This window comes from Barbus barbus (genome assembly GCF_936440315.1).
Source record: "Barbus barbus genome assembly, chromosome: 28".
NCBI lineage: Eukaryota > Metazoa > Chordata > Actinopteri > Cypriniformes > Cyprinidae > Barbus > Barbus barbus.
Window position 1 is genome coordinate 24185859 of NC_136756.1, and position 21712 is coordinate 24207570.

The 21712-nt window shown below is 37.0% G+C and overlaps 3 protein-coding genes across 3 annotated transcripts in view; 1 reads left to right on the top strand and 2 right to left on the bottom strand.

Moving 5' to 3' along the window:
- LOC306848311 (disabled homolog 2-interacting protein-like) overlaps positions 1-14708 on the top strand; it is a 98369-nt gene extending 83661 nt beyond the window's left edge. Inside the window, exons 11-18 of the mRNA XM_079382777.1 lie at positions 1466-1702; positions 2439-2640; positions 3368-3546; positions 4776-5664; positions 6781-6933; positions 9412-9614; positions 9801-9888; positions 10696-14708. Coding sequence (XP_079238903.1) covers positions 1466-1702; positions 2439-2640; positions 3368-3546; positions 4776-5664; positions 6781-6933; positions 9412-9614; positions 9801-9888; positions 10696-10863 — 2119 coding nt within the window. The 3' untranslated portion in view covers positions 10864-14708. The remainder of the gene's footprint in view (positions 1-1465; positions 1703-2438; positions 2641-3367; positions 3547-4775; positions 5665-6780; positions 6934-9411; positions 9615-9800; positions 9889-10695) is intronic.
- A 640-nt stretch (positions 14709-15348) lies between these two features.
- LOC306848314 (endonuclease G, mitochondrial-like) lies at positions 15349-17908 on the bottom strand. The gene is made up of 3 exons (XM_079382781.1): positions 17232-17908; positions 16108-16217; positions 15349-15958 (listed from the first exon to the last, which is right to left on the bottom strand). The coding sequence occupies exons 1-3, from the start codon at positions 17778-17780 to the stop codon at positions 15682-15684; spliced, it is 936 nt and encodes a 311-aa protein (XP_079238907.1). The 5' UTR covers positions 17781-17908; the 3' UTR covers positions 15349-15681.
- Positions 17909-19505: 1597 nt separating this feature from the next.
- LOC306848313 (netrin-G2-like) overlaps positions 19506-21712 on the bottom strand; it is a 69929-nt gene continuing 67722 nt past the window's right edge. Inside the window, exon 8 of the mRNA XM_079382779.1 lies at positions 19506-21095. Within this exon, the coding sequence (XP_079238905.1) occupies positions 20878-21095 (218 nt within the window). The 3' untranslated portion in view covers positions 19506-20877. The remainder of the gene's footprint in view (positions 21096-21712) is intronic.

Genomic DNA, 21712 nt, shown 5'->3' on the forward strand with positions numbered 1-21712 from the left:
AGATATACTTAAGTATATTTGCTTGTGCTAAAGTGGAACTATTGCAAGTATACTTTAGGTAAACTTTAATTGTCTTGCGTTTAAAGGCCGATATTATTCAAAGATCATACAATCCTCAGCTATAGTGATGTTAAAACACATTTATTTGGAGTACTATGTGTGCACAATGCACATTTCTTAATATTAAAAAATGTGCATTGTGCACACGTAGTACACCAAATAAAGTTGAATTATACTTTTTGAATAAGTAAGTTGCCAGCGATATTTGAACTATATATATATATATACTGTATGTGTGTGTGTGTATATATCGAGGGGTGAGAGCCAGAAAGGCGTAAATGACATCTCACCAACTTTACAGGAGAGCCAAAACAATAATTTTACCATAGTTTGATCTGACTTTGTGTACTGATTTCAGTTGTTTATAATAAAAATTTGTACACTCATGGATGACAGTACTTTTGCCAGTAGAAAGAGCTCATTAAAAGCTTTCATTTGATATATTTCCCCATTTCACCAAAAATGTCACTTACACCCTTAGACAGACAGACCTGTATATATTAATAATAGGCACTGTTTAGGTCATGGTTTGAATCTCAGGCAGTCAAGGAACTGATAAAATATATATATTCCTTGAATGCAATGGAAGTCATTTTGTATGATAAGCATATATCAAATGCATAAATGTAAATACTTACTAAAAACATGCAAGAATATTATGACTTACAAAGGGTATTCGTCTGCTTTTCAATTATTTCTAGGCAGATCCTGAATTAGCAATTTTGTAATTTCTCCAAAAAGCCCATGATGCCTGGCATAGTAAGATTAATAAAAAGGGAGAGGTCTCCATCTGTCCTCATAGAGACTGTGCTGTTCCTCAATTATTACCTACGTATCTGCAGAAGCATGCTGAGATATGAAATTACTCCCTCCTGCAATGGCCTAGTGCAAGATATTCTATCGGGGGAATGTAATTTTTCTCCCTTTGAGGAGTATTTTAAACAGAATCTTGATAAGTTGTGTCTAACTCTGCCAGGGTTTGTTATGCACCATTTTTATGTCTCCCTGTCTTAAAAAGAGCAACTTAAATGGCAGATTGTGGTGAGCTAGAGGCCACAGCATGGGACATCCTTACAGCGGTGATGTGAAAATTGAAGGCGGGCGTAACGGTTAAAGGGTGTAGCAGTGAAAGTGTTGTGGGAGAGGATGCCGTCCCGTGTTGTTAACACTTAATTAAATGCACACGGCGAATGTGATTCGATGTGGGAATGCAGAACTGAGTGGGAGTGTTGTTGTTTTTGGGCCCGTTTGTTACTAAACACTTACTCAGCAGTGCTAGACAAGATTTCAGCTCACTGGTTTAAAGTCATCATTTACTCACCTTCATGTTGTTCCAGACATGTATACTGATATTTTTCGCTCTGATATTTTCTAGTCAATTCATTTTGTTGTGTTTCCACTCCAGCGTGTTTCCTCGGGAGCTCAAGGAAGTGTTTGCATCCTGGAGGCAGGAGTGCAGCAACCGAGGACGACCGGATATCAGCGAACGCCTGATCAGCGCATCTCTTTTCCTGCGCTTCCTGTGTCCTGCCATCATGTCACCCTCACTCTTCAGCCTCATGCAGGAATATCCAGACGACCGCACCGCCCGGACACTTACGCTTATCGCCAAAGTGACACAAAACCTCGCCAACTTCACCAAGTGAGTGTATTTGTTCATGCAAATAAAGGATATACCAGTTATAAGTCACAGGTATTTGTAGCAATGGCCAGCAATACATTGTGTGGGTCAAATTTACAATTTTTCTTTAATGCCAAAAATCATTAGGATATTAAGTAAAGATCATGTTCTATGAAGATATTGTGTAAATTTCCTACCGTAAATATATCAAAACTTAATTTTTGATTAGTAATATGCATTGCTAAGGACTTCATTTGGACAACTTTAAAGGACGATTTTCTCAATATTTAGATTGTTTTGCACCCTCAGATTTTCAAATAATTTTATCTCAGCTAAATATTGTTCTATTCTAACAAACCATACATCAATGGAATATTTATTCAGCTTTCAAATGATGTATAAATCTCAATTTCCAAAAATTGACCCTTATGATTGGTTTTGTGGTCCAGGGTCATATATATATATATATATATATATATATATATATATATATATATATATATATATATATATATATATATATATATATATATATATATATATATATATATATATATATATATTTATCATCAAAAAGTTACATCATTAAGCTATAACATGACATGTTACTGAAATGACAATGAAATTTGATGTTGATCGTGAGTTTAATGAATTATACTTCTGTGGTTGCAGTTAGTTATGTAAACATACTGATAAACTGTTGTGGATGGTACATTTTCATCAGAGTAAACTGTATTTACTGTGTTTTATGTCGTAGGTTTGGCAGTAAGGAAGAGTACATGTCCTTCATGAATCAATTCTTGGAGAACGAATGGACCAACATGCAGCGATTCTTGCTGGAGATCTCCAACCCGGAGACCATCTCAAACACAGCAGGCTTTGAGGGTTATGTTGACCTGGGCCGTGAACTCTCCACTCTCCATTCTCTCCTGTCAGAAGCCGTTTCACAACTCGATCAGGTGAATTCCTGTGATTGAACAAATATAATTTTTCTCCCAGAAAATCTTACCATCACTTCTCTAGTTTGAGATCAAAAAATAGTAGATTTTGAAAAATTACAAAGAGCTCAATTTAGTTTATCAAGTGATTATCTGAAGAGAATGGATTTTTATTACAGATAAAATACAGACAAAACTGGCTCTGAAATCTGACTGGATGAGCCACAATCAAAGCTAGTGATCTCAAATGTGAAATAGCTGATATTTGCATTTACATTGCAATTAAGCATTAAGCATTATATTTGCATTAAGCAGACACTTTTATCCAAAGCAACTTGGATAAAAGCAATGCATCAAACAGCCAACAATCATTGAAGTACACAATGCCAGATTTATTTGACAATATATGCACACCATTTACTAGAAACCATAAAATAGTTATAGTTTTCAAATTCAGATTGCGGTTAGGATGAATTGTGCACCATCAATAGAAATGTACAGATTTACACCGACATTTGGTCATTAGGATTCACATTCCACCTGTGCTGAACCTAACAGCACCCATTTAACATATTAAAATCACTGTAAAGCACAGCCTCTCTTGTCTGCTTCAAACTGTAATGGAATAGCATGCTAATATTCTTTTAGTTTTTGCTGTAGTAATATATTGCCTGTACACAACAGAGTGAGTTCACAGTGCTCTATCAAGTATAAATCCAGTCATTCACCGTTTTGTATTGTGTTGTAGAGTACTATCACTAAGCTGGGTCCTTTAGCACGGATCCTGCGGGATGTGAATTCGGCCTTGACGAACCCCACCGGAGCCCCCATGTCGTCTCCCACCGAGCGTGTGGGCTCCCCCACTCTACCCAGCAGCAGCCTGTCTACCGGTCTGCAGAAAATGGTCATGGACAGTGAGATCACAGGGTGAGTCTTTTGTTTTACATTGCCAGACTTTTCAGTTTCAGCCTAGTCTAGATTGCATATTATTGTCCTTCCAAAAGTAATAAGAAATATCTAATTTAACTGGAAAGCTAAAAGACAGTCTTGTTTTGCATTACTTGTGCTTCTAACTGAGGAGCCGATAAACTGAAAATGCTTTAAAAACTGAAAACTTTAAAAAATCTCCAAGTGTGTCCCAAGCAAGGCTCTTATAAAATGCCACATCTTCTCTTGCTGCTCGACTGATCACCCTGTGCTTTCAAAGAAGATTACTTGCATCTGATAATATCTTCACATTTTAATAGTTAGTTTTCAGATCTTTTACTACCTATTTACTATCTAACTATCTGTGTGGCGTTGATTTTCTCAACTGGCAGAGCATATTAATAGCAACGTCAGGGTCATAGGTTCAGTTACACATACTGTTTGAATGCACAGTCAGTCACTTTGAATCAAAGCATCTGTCGAATGCATGAATGTACAGTAGCCTACTGTTTAAAAGTTTTGGGTCTTTATGATTGTTTATGTTTTTAAAGAGGTCTCTTATGCTCTGCAAAAATACAGTAAAATTACTCCAGTCTTCAGTGTCACATGATGCTTCAGAAATCATTCTGATATGCTGATTTGGTGCTCAAGAAACAATTCGTATTATTATCAGTGTTGAAAACAGTTATTATTTAATACACTTAACATTTTTCAGAAAACCGTTATACATTATTTTTAGGATTCTTTGCTTAAAAGAAAGAATTTATTTAAAAAATAAATATTTTGTAAAATGTCTTTACTGTCCATTTACACACACTGCTGAATTAAAGTATTAATTTCTCTCCAAACAAAATCTTACTGACCCAAACTTTGAACGATAGTGTAAATATAGAAACTGGCAATACAATGCATGCAGTTAACATGGCCAGTTTCTCCATTAGAAACAGATTTGTTTTGACTAAAGAGCACCAAAGCAAGACATTGTTCATACTTTCCTTTTCTTCATCCTTTTCCTCAGGGTGGTTTATTCTCTAGCACAGTAATCAGACATATTTTAATGTAGCTTCGTTTACATGTTTTGTCAAAGTACACTGTTTGGACTGTGATCTGTCACATCAGCACACACACATCCATTATCCATGCAAAAGAGCTGGATTGGCAAACAATGAGTTTGATTTAAATTAAAGGACGGCTTTGATTTTCATTTTGTCCCGCTGCCACTTGGACAGGTTGGTGGATTTTACTCGGCTGCCCTCACCGACTCCCGAAAACAAGGATCTGTTTTTCGTAACGAAGAATTCTGTGATCCAGCCATCGCCTGCCCGCAGCTCCAGTTACTCGGAGGCCAACGAGCCAGATGTTCAGATCCCCAACGGCAGCAAGAGCTTGTCAATGGTGGACCTGCAGGACAGTCGTTCCCTCGAGAGCGCTCCTAACACCTCCTTTAGCGACCCCATCAATGACAGCCAGACATCCGTGGGGCAGGGCACAGGAGTGTGGACCACCCGCACCGTCAAGGGCAACACGCCCAGCGGTCCGACCCTGAGGAGGGCAGGTCAGACCCCCACTACACCGAGCACAGAAACCGCCCCGGGGAGGTCCCAGCTGCTTGCCCCGCTCTCGTTCCAGAACCCCGTGTACCAGATGGCTGCCGGATTGCCCCGTGCGGTGGCCGATTCGGGATCTGAATGCCAGAGCTCCATCGGCTCCCAGAGTAACGCAGAGGAAGCAGCTACCGTGGGGTCAAAGCACCCATTCCTGAGCCAGTCCAGCACAGGGGCCAGCGGCGGAGGGGGCAGCAGCGGGGACGAGTTCCTTCGGTGTTCTGGAGAGTTCACCCGCAGACAGCTGTCCCTCACGGAGCCCCAACACCAAGCCAACATTCCACGCCAGAGCAGCGTGGGGCCACAGCGCCGGATAGATCAGCCCCCTCCAGCCATCACAAGGGGCCGCACTCCGCCCAACATGCTCAACACCGCACCGTACCCCCGCCCCTCCAGTGGAAGTATGATGTCATCATCTCCTGATTGGCCAAGCAGCAGCACCAGACTGAGGCAGCAGTCGTCGTCCTCCAAAGGGGACAGTCCAGAATCTAAACAGCGCACCCTACACAAACAAGTGAGTTCATTTTTACACTTTTTTTTTTCTTTTTGTCTTTTGATGATAATACTCTTTAAATTTTACTAAATCATACATATTATCATGTCATATGCATTGATTTTAGTCAGTTTGACTGGCTAAAATTGTACTCAATGAAAATAACATTTTAGTGCAAAATTAAATATTCAAACATTTCAAAATTAAAAATATGCCTGGACAATAAACTGTGTTAGAAAATAAAATAGATGAGACCCAAGTTATATTTCCTACATTTCACTGCTGGTTATACCCTGTATAATTGTGTATGTGACAAATAAAAATCTTGAATCTTGAATCTGGAGATCAAAATATCATTAAGTATTGAGGGTCTGCTCTTCTTGAGTTGTCCTAATAAGCAAACACCTAGCAACCCAACAGAAAATCCTAGCAACCAACATACTAAAAAGCACTCCGAACTCTAACACACTAACAACTACCATTATGGCAGCAGGTTTTGCAATGTAGGTGCCGTTCACATTTTTTTTCAGAAATGTTAAACCTAATGATAGTTATTATTGTTACAATCAAGAAAAAGATACTTTTCAAATGTCCATGTTCTCAAGAGATATCATTTAAAACCAATCACATCCTTTATATCTCACTTGGTCCGTGAGTTGCTACATTCCCATAGCTAATTTAGATACCACTAAATTAGCTAGCACTCGGCTGATATCCTTAAAACAAATTGGCACTCGGATCTCTCAGGGGTTAATGAGTCTTTTGGTGCATCGCTACAATCAACGAGGCTCTTAGATTGAGACGAACACGCAGCCTTCTCGCCGTCAAAGCGAAAGTAACGGAGCAGATAAGCAGAATTAACTGCTGGAGCAAAAGCACTGCGCTAGTGATTAAATGACTGCTCGCATTGTCCAGACTGTTACTTTGATGTCTGTGGAATGAATCTTCATTAAAAAAATTATCAAATGTTTTTCCTAGCAAGCACAAGTGTTGTTGTCACCTTGAAACGTTTTAAGGCACTTGTTTCTGTGTATGAGTGAAAACTAACAAATTTGAGAGTCATATAGATGTTAGACTGGCTAATTATGATACAATAATGTATTTATTTGTGTGTGTGTTTGAATGAACTTTTATTAGGCTCCATCTCCTGTGAATCCCAATGCATTGGACCGCACTGCTGCGTGGCTGCTGAATATGAATGTGCAATATTTGGAGCAGGAGGGAATTGACCCAGATTCGAAACACCGGGAGGACTTTCCAAACAAGGAGGATCTCACACCAACTGAAAAGGTAATAATGAGACCTCATCCTGCAGCTCGGCAGCACGAAAAACAGCAGTATATGCAGAAATGCAACAGGCTTACTGTTTGTGTGATCAAAACTGGCCTCCCATGGGCACACAGACGGGAAGCGCTCACAGAGAATGATGATTTCTTATAAAATACATTAGCTAGTTTCACTATTTGTCATCTCTGGAACATAATGGACTTTTTGTGAGGACATGTTTATGAATATTATTAACAGTCATGCTGACGTTGCTAGGTAACCTTCCTGGAATGACCAATAGGGTAAAAAAAATAATAATATTCATTAGCTCAGCATTTTCTATAATGTCATTCAAAAAAGGTTTTATTTTTTTGGTAGTACTTTTATTCAGCGAGGAAGCATTTAATTGATCAAAAGTGACAGTGAATATGTTTATAATATTATAAAAGATTTATATTTCAAATAAATGTTGTTCTGTTGAACTTTCTTTTCATCAGAGAGTCCTAAAAATGGAAAATCACAGTTTTTACAAAAGTATTAAGAAAATATTAAACGTTTTGGACATTAATAGTAATAAGAAATGTTACTTGGGCACTGAATCAGCTTATTAGACTGATTTCTGTAGAATGGAAGACTGGAGTCATGGCTGCTGAAAATTTAGGAATAAATTACTTTTTTAAATATATTAAACTAGAAAACAGTTATTTTAAATTGTAATAATAATAAATATATAAATAATAATATTATTAATAAATATAGTAAATAAGTATGGCCTTTGTGAGAATGAGACTTGTCAAAAAATATTTACAAATCTGACCCCAAACTTTTAAACATAGTGTAAATGGCTATCTTAAACATTTTAAACCATTTTCCAAGAAACACAGAATTGTCCAAATTTTTTGTTTCCTGAGCACCCAGATTTGAGGATATTTTAGGCTCAGATCCAGTTGCTTAGTCACTGCATCATGTCCTAAACTGATACAAGGACTGTGGATGTCAAACTGCAGACAGGTAGATGTCGGAAGAGCAAGACCACAACTGAAACGGACTCTAGAGACAAAGCTGACTTTTGATCTCTGTAGTGTTGTAATTTAGGAGGACAGGCTCAAATCACTATACTGCCATAGTGGAGAGCAGACGCCTGGCTCAGGCTTGTCTGCCGTCTTTTCCCCCTGCTCTTTAATGAATAATGAGCCCGTCGGAGTGCACTGAGTGTGTACACCCACATAATCAAGCTTCTCCCTCAGCAGAACCCCACTGCATCTGTGCTGTTTGAGGCTGTTAATGTAAGTGATACTGTGAAGATTGCTTGAATCCTCTACAGGGAATGTAGCTTATTGCACAACAGTGTTTTAGTCTAGATGCAAAATCACAAGACGAAAAATCACACAGAAAACTAGGCTTATTATTCCAAGTCTTCACATATTTATAAAGCAGTGGGTTTCTGTATCTATAAGCCCTTAACCAAGCAGAATCTCAGGATGGAGACTATCAAGAGTCAGTTCTCAAAAACTTTCTTCTCCGAACGGCTGCATAAAACATTTGGTGCAGCACTTTCTTAGTTTCTGAATTGCCTGAAGCAAAAGGGATTTTCTAAATTAGTATGTCTGTCTTATTTTTTAAATAAAATATACAATCAACATCCCAAAAACAAGATCAATATACTTGAAGAGCTAAAAATGTTAAGTTATCTTTATTTCTAGTCAATGCAACAAAGACAAGCCTTATAAATACAAAGTTCTGTCATGAAACTCTAGATGGTGCTGTCCGATAGGTCTAACTCAATCTGACATAATGACATCATTATAACATGGCATAGCTGATTGGTTCTCTTTTATATCAGCAGCCAATGGGCTTGGCTAGTGCTTGCTGTTGCAGTTGCAGTGTGCTCCAGAAACCTCCACCTGTATAGATCTGCTATTGGTGATTCATGCATGCTATAAATGGGTTATTTCATGTGCAGCAGCAGTATTTCTTACATGCTCACAGCAGCATGTCTGTGGATGTATTGGCAGTAACAAGTCTCTGTACTTGCTCTGCCACAGCAGCATAGCAGATCTATTCCGCCAAGACCAAACACATCAACATTGTCATGTACATTACCATGCTAAACCCTCCAAGAGATGATATGACAGAAATATATTTTTTCAAGTGAAAATAACGTGAAATAATGCGCATATATGCATGTGGCAGACACATTGATTTCAAGTTGACCTTGGTGTTGTTAGCAGCATACTCTACTGTGAGCTACAGCACTGCCCCAAAACACATGAAAAATTCATCTTTGAAATATTCAGTAGCACCTATTTAGATATATTTCATACAGCTTTGCTGGATTTCCTAGGCTTAGCAGACAGATACGGGATGATTAGCAGGGCTCTGTTTGTGTAATATGCATTTCAAACCACAGCCATACACACCAGAGAACTCCCTCTTTACACAGCTTTTGTTGCTCTCTAATCCTGCTATTAGAGCTCTTCATTCTGTCTTTCTCCTCCTCAGTATCAGCAGGAGGTTGCTGTCCTGCAGGAGAAGCTGCGTATTTCTGCTAAGAAGCTGGAGGAGTATGAATCTCGCATGAAGAGCCAGGACGACCAAACCCAGAAGATGCTCATGGAGTACCAAGCCCGGCTTGAGGACACGGAAGAGAGATTACGCAAGCAGCAGGATGAGAAAGAGCACCAGATGAAGAGCATCATCACCAGGTGAAGATTTGGTGTGGTCTTATGGTTAAAGAGCTGATCTAGAAACTGAAACATTGTAGGTTCAAACCCCATAAGTGGTGATCCATTAGAAATTACATTAGGGTTCAAAATGTAATGTTTGAAATTTTATGCATCCTTAAGTAACATCTTTAGCGTAACCATGGATGTGGCAATTTTATGTTCCAGATTGATGTCAGTTGAAGAAGAGCTGAAGAAAGATCACTCAGACATGCAAGCAATTGTAGACTCCAAACAGAAAATCATCGAAGCCCAGGTGAATTAAATATCTAATCATTTATATGTCTTCATTTATGTATTCATTTACATTTTTTAAATAAATTAATTTTCAAGCCAAGGCAATGTTTGCTGTAATCAAATAGTTTTCATGATGTTGTTCAACTTATGCTATTGGATCCAGAGTCTTAATTTAAGTAAAAAAAAAGACTATACTCCATCGAAAACTACTTTAAACAGCATTTAGCAAATTTTTGTATAATTATTATGTGGTTTAATGAACTCATATTAAATGAGAGACTAAAATGAGAGACTAAAATTATTTGGTCACACAGCAATGGTAATGGTAACAAATAATGGTCTCGGATGTTTGGATTGACTCATTTGCAGGGTCATAGCACCCCCTTGTGTTTGGTTCAGATTTCAGCATGATGTTGCGAGCTGGTCTCTGAGGTTTAATGGTGTTAATGTATCTGAAAGTTTAATGATGAACGCCCATGTCCTCCGGGGACAATCAGCGTCTCTTGTAAACAGGTTGATGAGCATAAAACCACCCACTGTGTATTCACTTTAGCACTCATCAAAATCATTAAAGACTGTTTAAATCATAGATTTATTTTATAAAGACAAGGAGCGATTACTGCTATCACCGCATGAATTTTAATTTCAACTGTGAATTAATTATATGGCTTTTAGACGCCGTAATTAGTCTGAAATATTTCAAACTAGAGAGTGCCAGTCACCTTGCGTCCGTTGCGGAGTAGAAAGACTTTAATTAAACATTAAATATCATGCACTGTTAATCACCTTCTCCTATCTGACCTCCATTAATGGTCACTCCCCACAGGAGAAGAGAATCGCATCCCTGGACGCCGCAAACTCCCGGCTAATGAGCGCTCTGTCTCAGCTGAAGGATCGTTATAGTATGCAAACGAGGAACGGCATCTCTCCCACCAACCCTACCAAGCTGCAGATCACGGAAAACGGTGAATTTCGGAACAGCAGCAACTGCTAGCATGGACACAAACACACAACACAGGCCTAAGGGTCTAGTGAAGGACAAGGGCTATGGGTAACTCTCTTACAATACGGCGGGGTTCAATTGACTCCACAAAGTCCCTAGTAGGCCTACTGGGTCAAAAATAACTCTTGGGAATGAATTGAATAGAGTTGCACAATGTTGTTTTTTCACTCAGTATATAAAGGCTAATGTGTCTTTGTGAATCCTTTTAGATTATTAGCTACGCAAAGATGTCCCATGATGCTTCATTCATAGCCCTTGTCACGAGAGCCGCTCGGTCACCCGATGTAAGCCGTGACCAGATTCTGTATCATCTCTAGATTTGAGCTTTGCATATACACCTTTTGATTGGACTAGGCATGATAATAATGTAATTATTTGTTGAAACACTATTTTCGGGCTTTCTTTTCATGTAAACATCCTTTTCTTACCATTTTTGTTGCTTGCGTCACTCCAGGGCAGCAGTAGCACAAACAGCTCGCTTTTTTTTGTAAGGTTAAAGAGAGGACTTTTAAACATCGCATTTTGTTGCATACTTTTTTGGTATGTGCATAACGTTTTAGTCTATACAGAGGTGACGCGCCTCAATGTATATAGTTTTTTTATGGGCTTTTCAGAGAAAAGAGGTTTTCTTTTTTTGGTACAGTGTGTATTTCGTGTGCTGAGGTCTGCTGTACTTTATTTAGAAGAAAAACAAAACAATGTAAGCTCTGATTGTATATTCAGGTGCTGCTTCTAGACAGGGCAAAGACGATGACGACACACTTTAACCCCTCTGCTATCAACACCGTGGATATAAACGTCCTCATACTGCTTGCGGTTGGCCAGTATTAGACTCCGTATCCAACATCGTACCTACAGTACAATCGGTGTGTGTCCCCTATGATGTCTTTCTTCCACTCAATGCACTTTCTATAGCATTAGAATGGACCCTTTAACCAAAACCTGCTTCTGTGGACTTGTTATAAAGGCTATTCAGAGCAGCAAGAACAAAGCCTATAGCATTCAGCACTTGAGTTGATGTGTGAAGGGTACGTGGCTGGTTTTTTACTTAAAGGTTGTGATGTTTTCTGCTCTTCAGATGCAGTTTGCATCAAACGAGTAGCACGGCAATAGTTGCATCAACCCTGCTGCTGACAGACCCTTTGCTCCAGTTATCAGGCGAACCTGTTTTAGCTTCACTGAACTTTATTCAAATCAGGTTTGTGGAGAAGAGTTTGAAGACTGTCTGTGTTTCTTTATGTATAAATATTTACATCAGTTTATTTGGGACAATAATTTTGGAAAAACTGCAAGGGCAAACCACTTTGTGTATAAACGTCATATCAGACGTCTCCATTTTTTTTAGTATTCTCTGTTTTCGCTAGATATATTTTTTTATTTATCATACAAGCTCGAAAGAAAGTATGCTCTGTTTAACTGTATTTTGCAATTGAATTTTTAATTTGTTTTAAATTTAGTTTATTTATTGAGCTATATTTGTTGTTTTAACCCCAAAATTAATGTACTTGATGAAGTTTGAATGCTGAGTGTGAACAGAACAGAAGTTGAGCTCATCTTTTCCGTATTCATAGTTTTGACGTGACGTCACAGCCCTACAGGAACGCCCACCTGGAGGGTAAAAACACAGCTTTCCGCCACTGACCGCAAGTTATTTTTATGAGGCTTGTATTAATATAGTAAGACACTATATTACTATATTATTAAGGCTAAATTCCATATACACCTTATTAATGATGCATATGTTGTACAGGCAGGCACATGAACCCAGAATATAAACACAATGTGCAAAGATTCACATGAAATTTTTCCCATAGAAATCCATTATAAAGAAAACACGCATTGCATTCTGGGATAATCTGCTTGTCTGTACAAAGTATGAACAGTATCATCAATAGGGTGTATACTGTTTTTGATATTTTCATATCACTCCTTTAATACACTTAGGTACTTTAAGTGTTTTTCACATGAAACGTTTTTGAATGTCCCGATGTTTTTAGTGATTGAAATATTGCGGCAAATGGCCAAAACTTGTATTTTTTCCCACATATCTTTTGATTTATTTTATTTAAATTTTTTGAGAGGTAATCTAAATATCTGTGGCTTGGAAATGGATGGAAAATTGACAGGCTTGCGCTGCAGATCCATGGATGTTTTGCCCTCCAGGGTGGGTCCTTCCAGCCAGTCACGTGACTGAAAACTATGAATTGTGACGTATATCAGGGGAAGTCGTGGCCTAATGGTTAGAGAGTCGGACTCATAATCGAAAGGTTGCGGGTTCGAGTCCCCGGCTGGCAGGGATTGTAGGTGGGGGGAGTGAATGTCCAGCGCTCTCTCCACCCTCAATACCACGACTGAGGTGCCCTTGAGCAAGGCACCGAACCCCCAATTGCTCCCCGGGCGCTGCAGCATGGCTGCCCACTGCTCCGGGTGTGTGTTCACGGTGTGTGTGTGTGTGCATTTGTTCACTACTCACTGCTGTGTGTGTGCACTTGGATGGGTTAAACGCAGAGCACCAATTTCGAGTATGGGTCACCATACTTGACAATACGTCACGACTTGACGACTTAATATCCAGGTGAAATGGCTAATTGAACGAGAAAAAATGTAGGACTTGATTTTGTTGATGGGGAATTGATTGGAATGTTTGCTAATTGCTGTGATCACATCTGAGAAGAGAAGAGATGTCGTTGCAAGGGGAGAGCACATGAGGACGCATGAATTAAATAATAATAATAATAATAATGAGTCATTTATAGTAAACACTGCAATATCCCATAAAAAATAAGAATTGACCATTTTGGTTTCATGGTGACTTTACATTTCTTTAAAGTTGAAGATTTTTTTCCAGATTTTACAATACCACTGGTGTGAGGTTGAAGGCAGGACTGTCTGTTTATTCAAACAATTGAGTTTGAGAAACCTAGAAAACATTCATTGTTTTTACAGTTGCAGATGGTTAAGCTAGTGATGCAGAAATGACATATTTCACTTTTAAGACTTAAAGTGAGGTCTCAGTAACCACTGTTAGGCACATTTTCACAGGCAAAATCCATTCATTACAAAAGCAATCAGTAATTTCATGTGTGGGCGAAAGATTTCCCAGTTTGCAACGGGTTCAGGTTGATCGTGTCGCCGATGCTGACCAACAGAAAGCTGCTTGGTTTGAAAGTGACTTCTGTGCGAGTTAGGCTTCATGTATCACTCACATTATTCTTTTTTTGCCTGTGAACTTTTGCAGAAATTCCTATAATGTGACCACATCTTTGACTGGACTTTCTGTAACAAACGTTTGAAAGCAATAGTGTATGGCACATTAAAACACTTTAATTTTTAACTCCCTTAACACGTTATGTGAAAGTCAAAGGGCTGCTACTTAGTGTCACTTCATTTAAAGGAAGACAACTTTTTTCCTGTTTGGCATAATTGTATATCAAAATCCATGTAAAATCTCCAGTGTTTTCTGCTTTACCTCTACGTCTTTTGTATGTATGTTTCAGAGCTACGTTGACGGTTTTGCCACATGTACATACATGATCAGAAGACATACCAATATATGAGAATTCATTTGTGTTGAAGAAAATGTTCAGTGCAATTCATGTACAATTGCCTCTAGAATTATTAAAGTTTTATTTAGCTATTTCAAGGTTCTTACTTTATTTGTTAGTTTACTGTACAGTCCAAGAAAAATACTGTTGTTGAGAAAAATATATATTGTTTCACCTGTGTAAAGTTAAGTAAATGCTATGGACAGAATGTATATATCCATGTAGAATGCCATTGTCAAGATGGGTGCACTTCAGTGAGTGCCATTCAAAATAAAAGCAAAGTATTTGTCCATCAGTGTCATCACTAACATCTTTCTTTAAAACAATGTAATAAAATGAAATATTTGTGTTGTATATAATGCAAAACCATTTTATTTCATAAGAATACGCTGCTACTTTTGAATGTAAATCGATGGAGAAAAATGTTTTTGTGTAATTATATCTAACTGGACCATGCTAGCCCAAACCTTGACCTCTTCATAATGGTACAATTATAGTCTCTTTTAAAATGTAACAATGTTGTTGAGACCATAGTGCCATCTAGGATGTGCACATAGTTTTTGTAATTGTAAATGTATATAGATATAGGATATTGATCCGGTTTATAGCGTTCATGATGTTGATCAACTGAATCATATTGACAATCTAGATTTGATTTTTCTGAAGGTAGAAAAATAGCATATATGCATTAAATTCTAAAATTCTATGCACTAAATTCATCCTGAATATGTCTTATTTCCAGGCCTGTTGCTTCATACACACTGTAGATTGTAGCCTATACTTCAAATATATGGTAAATTATGGGCTTTTGCATTTTTTATGTGTTGACAATCATGAATTTAGGTTATTTTAAGAGGATTAAAAACAGTTTCTAAATGCCATTCATTTCTGAATCATCTTTAAAGGTGAATGAAAAACACAAATATGATTTAAGGATTACAGATTTGTTTTATTTCCAGTAGCACAAATGACATTTCACAGTTGAAATTAAAATCTCATTTCACACAGAGGTTCGGCTCGGTTAAAAATCCTGATTTTGGCTGACATCTTAAAACAATGATGCAAAATCTCTCCTATTAAACAATACAGCATTAGACAGTCAGCCTGTGCCAGTAACTGATATATGTGTCTCAGTAGTTTTTCCACATATACTGAAAATTAAATAATGTCCCTGGTAACTTTATAAATGTTTGACAGTGACATAATGAAACTTTTTTTTGAGGTAATTTCCATTCCCCCTTCAGTAACCACTATAAACTCCTCACTAGCCTGCAGTAATGGCTTTCAGACTGCTGGTCCTCTTCGTGATGTTTGGTACGAACAGCAGTCCGGACGCTCTCTCGATGCTCTCGATGGGAACCAGGAAGCGTTCTAGTGGAATCTTCTCATCGACTGGCATATTGGGCATAACATAGGACCGCAGCTCCACGTCTCCTCTTGGCTTTTCCAGAATCACCACCTTAAAGAAGTGAGTCGGCACGGCTACATGGTTCTTTCCCAAAACCTGATACTTCACATACATTTTCCCATCAGGTTCCTGTCTGTAGGTACAGGGAGGGAAATATTAGGTTCTATTAATTTATTCAAATATCAGTTGATTAAATAGTTTCACATATGTTGATTTCAGACATGTGGCTAATTTGAAATATCTCGAGCAGTGCTTCTCAAGAGCATAATGAGAGGCTTTTACCGGGGTAAGTAGAGTGGTCCAGTGCACACAAAGACATTCTGGTAATGCTTGGTCAGAGATCGACAATATTTCTCCAAGTTATTCCATGCGTTCTGGTTTAGATGAGGATTCTGTGGGGAAAGATATCTGCAGCATTAACAGCCATAATTACAAATAGTAAAATAACATAAGCAAACTCTTTAAATTATTGGTGGTTTTATGGATTGTATAAAATAAGGTGTTCATGGAAATCTACCCTACTCTTTAGTTCTTACCTACACATAGAATTATATAAATTAATTACTTCCTTTTCAATTAATGAGTAAAAATGTGAATACTACAGAATGAAGAATGTTAATAACCAAAACAAATTTATTTTTTAACTCATAATTGATTAGACATTTATATAAATCCAGTAAGTTTAATTTTAATTATTAAGAAGCAATTATTAATAAATAAAACATAAGTTAAATTCATCGTCATAGGTGTCTTTTTAACATAATAAATTTATATATTTTTTCTTTATTGATTAGACATAAATTCAATAACTCCTGATAATAAACAAATAATAAATATTACAAATAAATTTAATTATTATAGGTGGCATTTTAAACAGTGTTTGTTTATTAATATCTATTTTTTATTTTCTGATATATAAAAGCATCATTGACATTGACATTTATATAAATTCAATAATGATTTAATTATTAATACTAAAATGACTAGTAAAAAAAAATAATTTAAATACTTTTTAAGAGGCATTTTAAACATTATTAACACACACACATATATATATATATATATATATATATATATATATATACGCATATAACGCATATAGTTCAATATAATAATAAATAATTTATAGGTAGCATTTTAAACATTGATTATTAATATCACATTTTGTTCTTTTTATATATATATTTAAAATACTTTTCTCTTAATTGATTTGACAGTTATATAAATTCATTAGTCTCAATTATTAATACTAAATAAATAACTGATAAATTAATATTTAAAAATAAGTTACATAGAATACATATTTATAGGTGGCATTGTAAAAATGGATTATTAATATCATCTAAGGGGGGGGGGGGGTCATTTGAAATGTACTTCCTTATCTGCTGCTTGCAGTAAGAGCTCACCTGTGGTGACACATTGCTCAGGTAGAAGGTGTCATCCATGGCTTTCTGACTCCATTTGTGATTGGCTGCTGCGGCCAGGTGACCCCTGTCAAACCCACTGCCCTTGTAATCCGCATTGCTCGATCTGTGGTAAACATGAACCGAGTCGTCCTCTTTAAAATCGCAGAACTTTCTGTCCGAGGTCCCGGTGACTGTCTCGGCGCTGAGCTGCTCTATGACCCAGGCTGCGGTCCTGTTTCTGGGGTCGTATGAGGTCACGTAAGACTCTCTGCTCTTGATGTTGGACAGGGAAGGGAAGCCGTACTTCATCACAGCTGTGGATCTGCTTACAGCGAGCTGTCCCGGCTGGTACGGGCTAATCTCTGAGGCTGCGTCGACGCTCGGGATCGGGATGACCGGTATGCGCTCCAGAAGTCCGCCGCTGTGACTCGTATCCCGGATTTTGTTAAAGCGATCGCCGGCTGCTGTCAAGGTGGCACCGATGCCTATGCCAGCGGTCACTGACAGACCGGATAAAACCCACCGCGAGCAGAAAACACGATGCATCATTCACACTTAATAAATACAGTTAATTAAATTAAATGAATAAAGTACAGTTATTTACAGTTACATAATCCATTTGAGTTAGTCCCACCGGCTAAACAAGCGCACAGGACATTTAGTCGCATGTTTATGACATCACGCTTTTTCTTAAAAAGGCAGAGTACAGTTTCTGCGTCCCAATGTGCACACTACCCATCCTAAATTCTGTAATAGTAGTAATTTTCAATACTATTTAGGGCAGTTAGGGTGGTTAGTATGCACATTGGGACGCAGGGAGCATTAAAGTTACAGGATCATTCCTACTATTCAGATCATTTTCATGCCGCAGACACTTCTAAATAGTGAGAGTATTTAGCTCTTTTTATTACTGTCACAATTATGTTAAATAATTGTAGTCATTTTAAACTTTGGTTTGAGCTGGTGTACCCCTTTACACTTCTAAAATGGAAATATATATATTTTTTTTCCTCTATTGGAAAAAATCAGTTTTGTAATCAGTGTTATTCTAGTATTTTTTTAGATACTGTTGTAGTTTATTAAAATTTAGAAATTTTATGTTGATGTTTTGAGCTTTCACTTTTTATTTTCTGTTGTATTTTATTTTAGACCTTTCATTGGTTTTGTCATTTTACTTTTTTATATAGTTTTTATACATAGTTATACAAACTTAAATAAATTGAAATTTAAACTAGCTGAAGTAAAATTTGTTTTGTTAATATTTAGTTTATTTAAATTTTTTATGGTGTTAGTTTTAATTAATCATAATAATTAAAACTAATAATAATAATAATTAAATGTTTTAAAAGCACAGCAACTTTTATTCAAATTTATATGTGAAGTATTTCATCCCATAAGAATAAAATGGGGAACCTATGACTCAAATGTTAACTCTGTTCTGGGTTTTAATTTATAATCAATCCCTTTAATCTAGCCAAAACTAGTTCCTTCCTGTCATCCTCTAGGAAGTGACATTATTGTATGAACAACACCTCAAGTATTAGCAAAAGATTTGATGAATTTTGTGATGTTTTAGGTATTATCACTTTAAAACATTCCATGCTGACTGATACTATTCTATAAATATCAACACTACAAGCTTTAAATATTTCAAAATTAACTTCAAATTGACAACTTCATGTAAGCAAACTGTCAATGACTAACTTTAACTCTTTATTTCCATCATGTTAGTTTTTTCAGAGCATATTTCTGAAAGTCTGCTACTGTATATAGCCTAAAGTAGGTATAAAAATGCTTTCATAAATTATAAAGTTATCATAAATGAGCAATAACCCCAATTGGCATTTCCAGTGCTAATTACATAATACGTTGTATGTTATATAGCATGCAATCTATTTCTGTGAGTAGTTTGTATTTAACTCACGCTTGGATAGAGCATTATTTATTTGTTTCCAGAAAGCAAAAGTCTCCACCTGGCATAAGCTCTGCTGACTCAAGTTGTGTGTTATTATGGGTTTATTTATTTATTTCAGTGCAGGTGCTTAGAGCAATGCAAACGACTCAGCACATTTGATTCTGGATCTGTAGACATATATATACGGCTGATTCACCTTGTGAAACTTTCTAAGGAATAAAAAAGGCCTGATATTAATTACCCTTATTAGCTGCCGTGACTTGTGTCGGTGTAATGCTGCAGCAGGCACTAACTGTAAAGCTTTCATATGAATACAGAAGGACAGAGTCTAAAGAAAGACAATTCACTCACATCTCTTTATGCTTTCTGATTGTCATGTTTTATTCATTTATAATATTTATTGATAGTATTTTATTTACCCTGGCTCATTATGAATGTAAAGCATTTGTAAATATGAAATACATGAAAAAGCCCATGAGCCCGCTAAAGATTTTGGCATTTCTTTGAGACTCGCGCAAGGAAAATAAAATTATTTGAAAAATAACCTGATTGCGTGATATAGTGTGCAGAATTTTTAATTGTTCATCTGAATGGCCATTCTAACGGTGTTGATTGACGATGCATTTTTTTTATTTCTGTGCTTCATAATTAGCTAGTATTTATTTGGGGTTTGTGGGACTTTGTGCTTTAGGAATGTTCTTATCATCATGTGTTAATAAGCAGTCCTGAATGTTCATATCTGCACTGATGAATACATGCCAGTAACAAGATGATGTGCAGGTTACATTGAGCTAAAGCTGCGCATGTAATGAACCGTTTATGCTTTATTCAAATATAATGATATGAATGGAGAAATATTCCAAATATATTAGAGATGCACTCTGATGTATCATCAAATATAGTTTTACCATGGTGTGAATACTGTATGCACTGCAATAAAGGCTGCAATGTCTTCACAATGGTAACATTTACTCAACAAAAATAACAATTTCTACAAAAAATATTGAAATAATACTAATCATAATATACAATACTTCATATTTCCTTTCAGATAGACCGATATAGCTATGTATATTTGTTCAGTGTGACAATTTAAAACCTCTTTCTACATTCCATAAACGCAATCTCAAACACAAGCTATAGAGACATTCATTCCTCATACTAGCAGGACGGCAATTAAACATCTTTTCCATCGCTTTCATCTACTTGTTACAACCTCAATGACAATAAAATGCAAGAAAAATGCAGCAATGAAAGGAAATGTAAAAACAAGTCTTCAAGAGAAGAAGAATAACTTGGCATAAGTAGGCTTCCGTGATATCGACCGTTTGTTGTTGGTTAAAACAAGCTAGCTAAGTGCAGTGCTTGTACCTCAGTGAGCGTCAAAACTACAGAGAAAGTAGAAATGCAAAGGAAATGAAACCGCATCTATATATTTCTCTGCTTTCTGTATTGTTTTGTGTAGAGTGAGCTGAAACTGAACTTCAGTTGTTTTTATTCTGTTTTTGGTATAAAGTTCAGGTGATCAGTGATGCTAGTAGGCGAGCAATAAACTGCTCGTCACATGAAGGCGCTTTGACCCCAAGTGCAGCCGCCGCCATTTCCAAAAACGATTTCAGCACCGTGAGCCTGGGTCCATACGGGTTCAGGCCACTCTCTCTCTCTCCGTCCGCAGGGTTCAGCCCTTTAGCCTGCGTAGACTAGGATCGATATCAGGACTAAGATGGGTTTCTAGGCGCTGGCTTTAAGCAGGCTGTTGGCTAGAAGGCAGAGCAGCAGCGTCAGTGTGCTGAGGTAGCAGGCCGATGCGCCATCACACCCTTTCTCGCCCTGGCAGCGTGGCTGCTCGCACAAAACACCCCTATAGCTGGGCGGACACATGCACTTCTGGTTCTGGATACAGGAGCCACCGTTCTGACACAGGAGGAGCTCGTCGTCGCACACGTTTGCTGGGAAGAAGAACAGAGGGTAGATTCTCTTTAATGATGTTAAACATAAAGATGATCTAAATAATCATCTGTCTGGTGCATTTATAACACTACTCACAGATCTGCAGATGTTTTAAGGGATTGTTCTGTTGTCTTAAAGTTAGGTTGGATTTTTCCATCCTAAACATCAGTATTCATTTAGCAGATATCTTTTACTCAGAGTGATTTAAGGTGTTCACATTGACAGTTAACTGGAAGGGATTCATTTTCAGTGAGAAAATATTTTTTTCTAAAAAAAAAATATTTTTATTTTTTATGGTGAACTTATGGGCCAACTGTCTGTAAACTATTATGTGCACCGCTGTTCAAAAGTTTAAGGTTGGTAAGATTTTACAAATATTTTTGAAAGAAGTCTTTTATGCTCACCAAGCATTTATTTGTTTAAAAATACAGTAAAGAAAAAGTATTAAAATTTAAAATAAACTTGAAATATAATTTGTTCAGTGTCACATGATCCTTCAGAAATCATGCTAATATGATTTGCTCTTTATTATCAATATTGAAAACAGTTGTGCTACTTTATATTTTTCTTGAAACTGATACACTGATTTACAGAATTCTTTGATGTATCGAAAGCT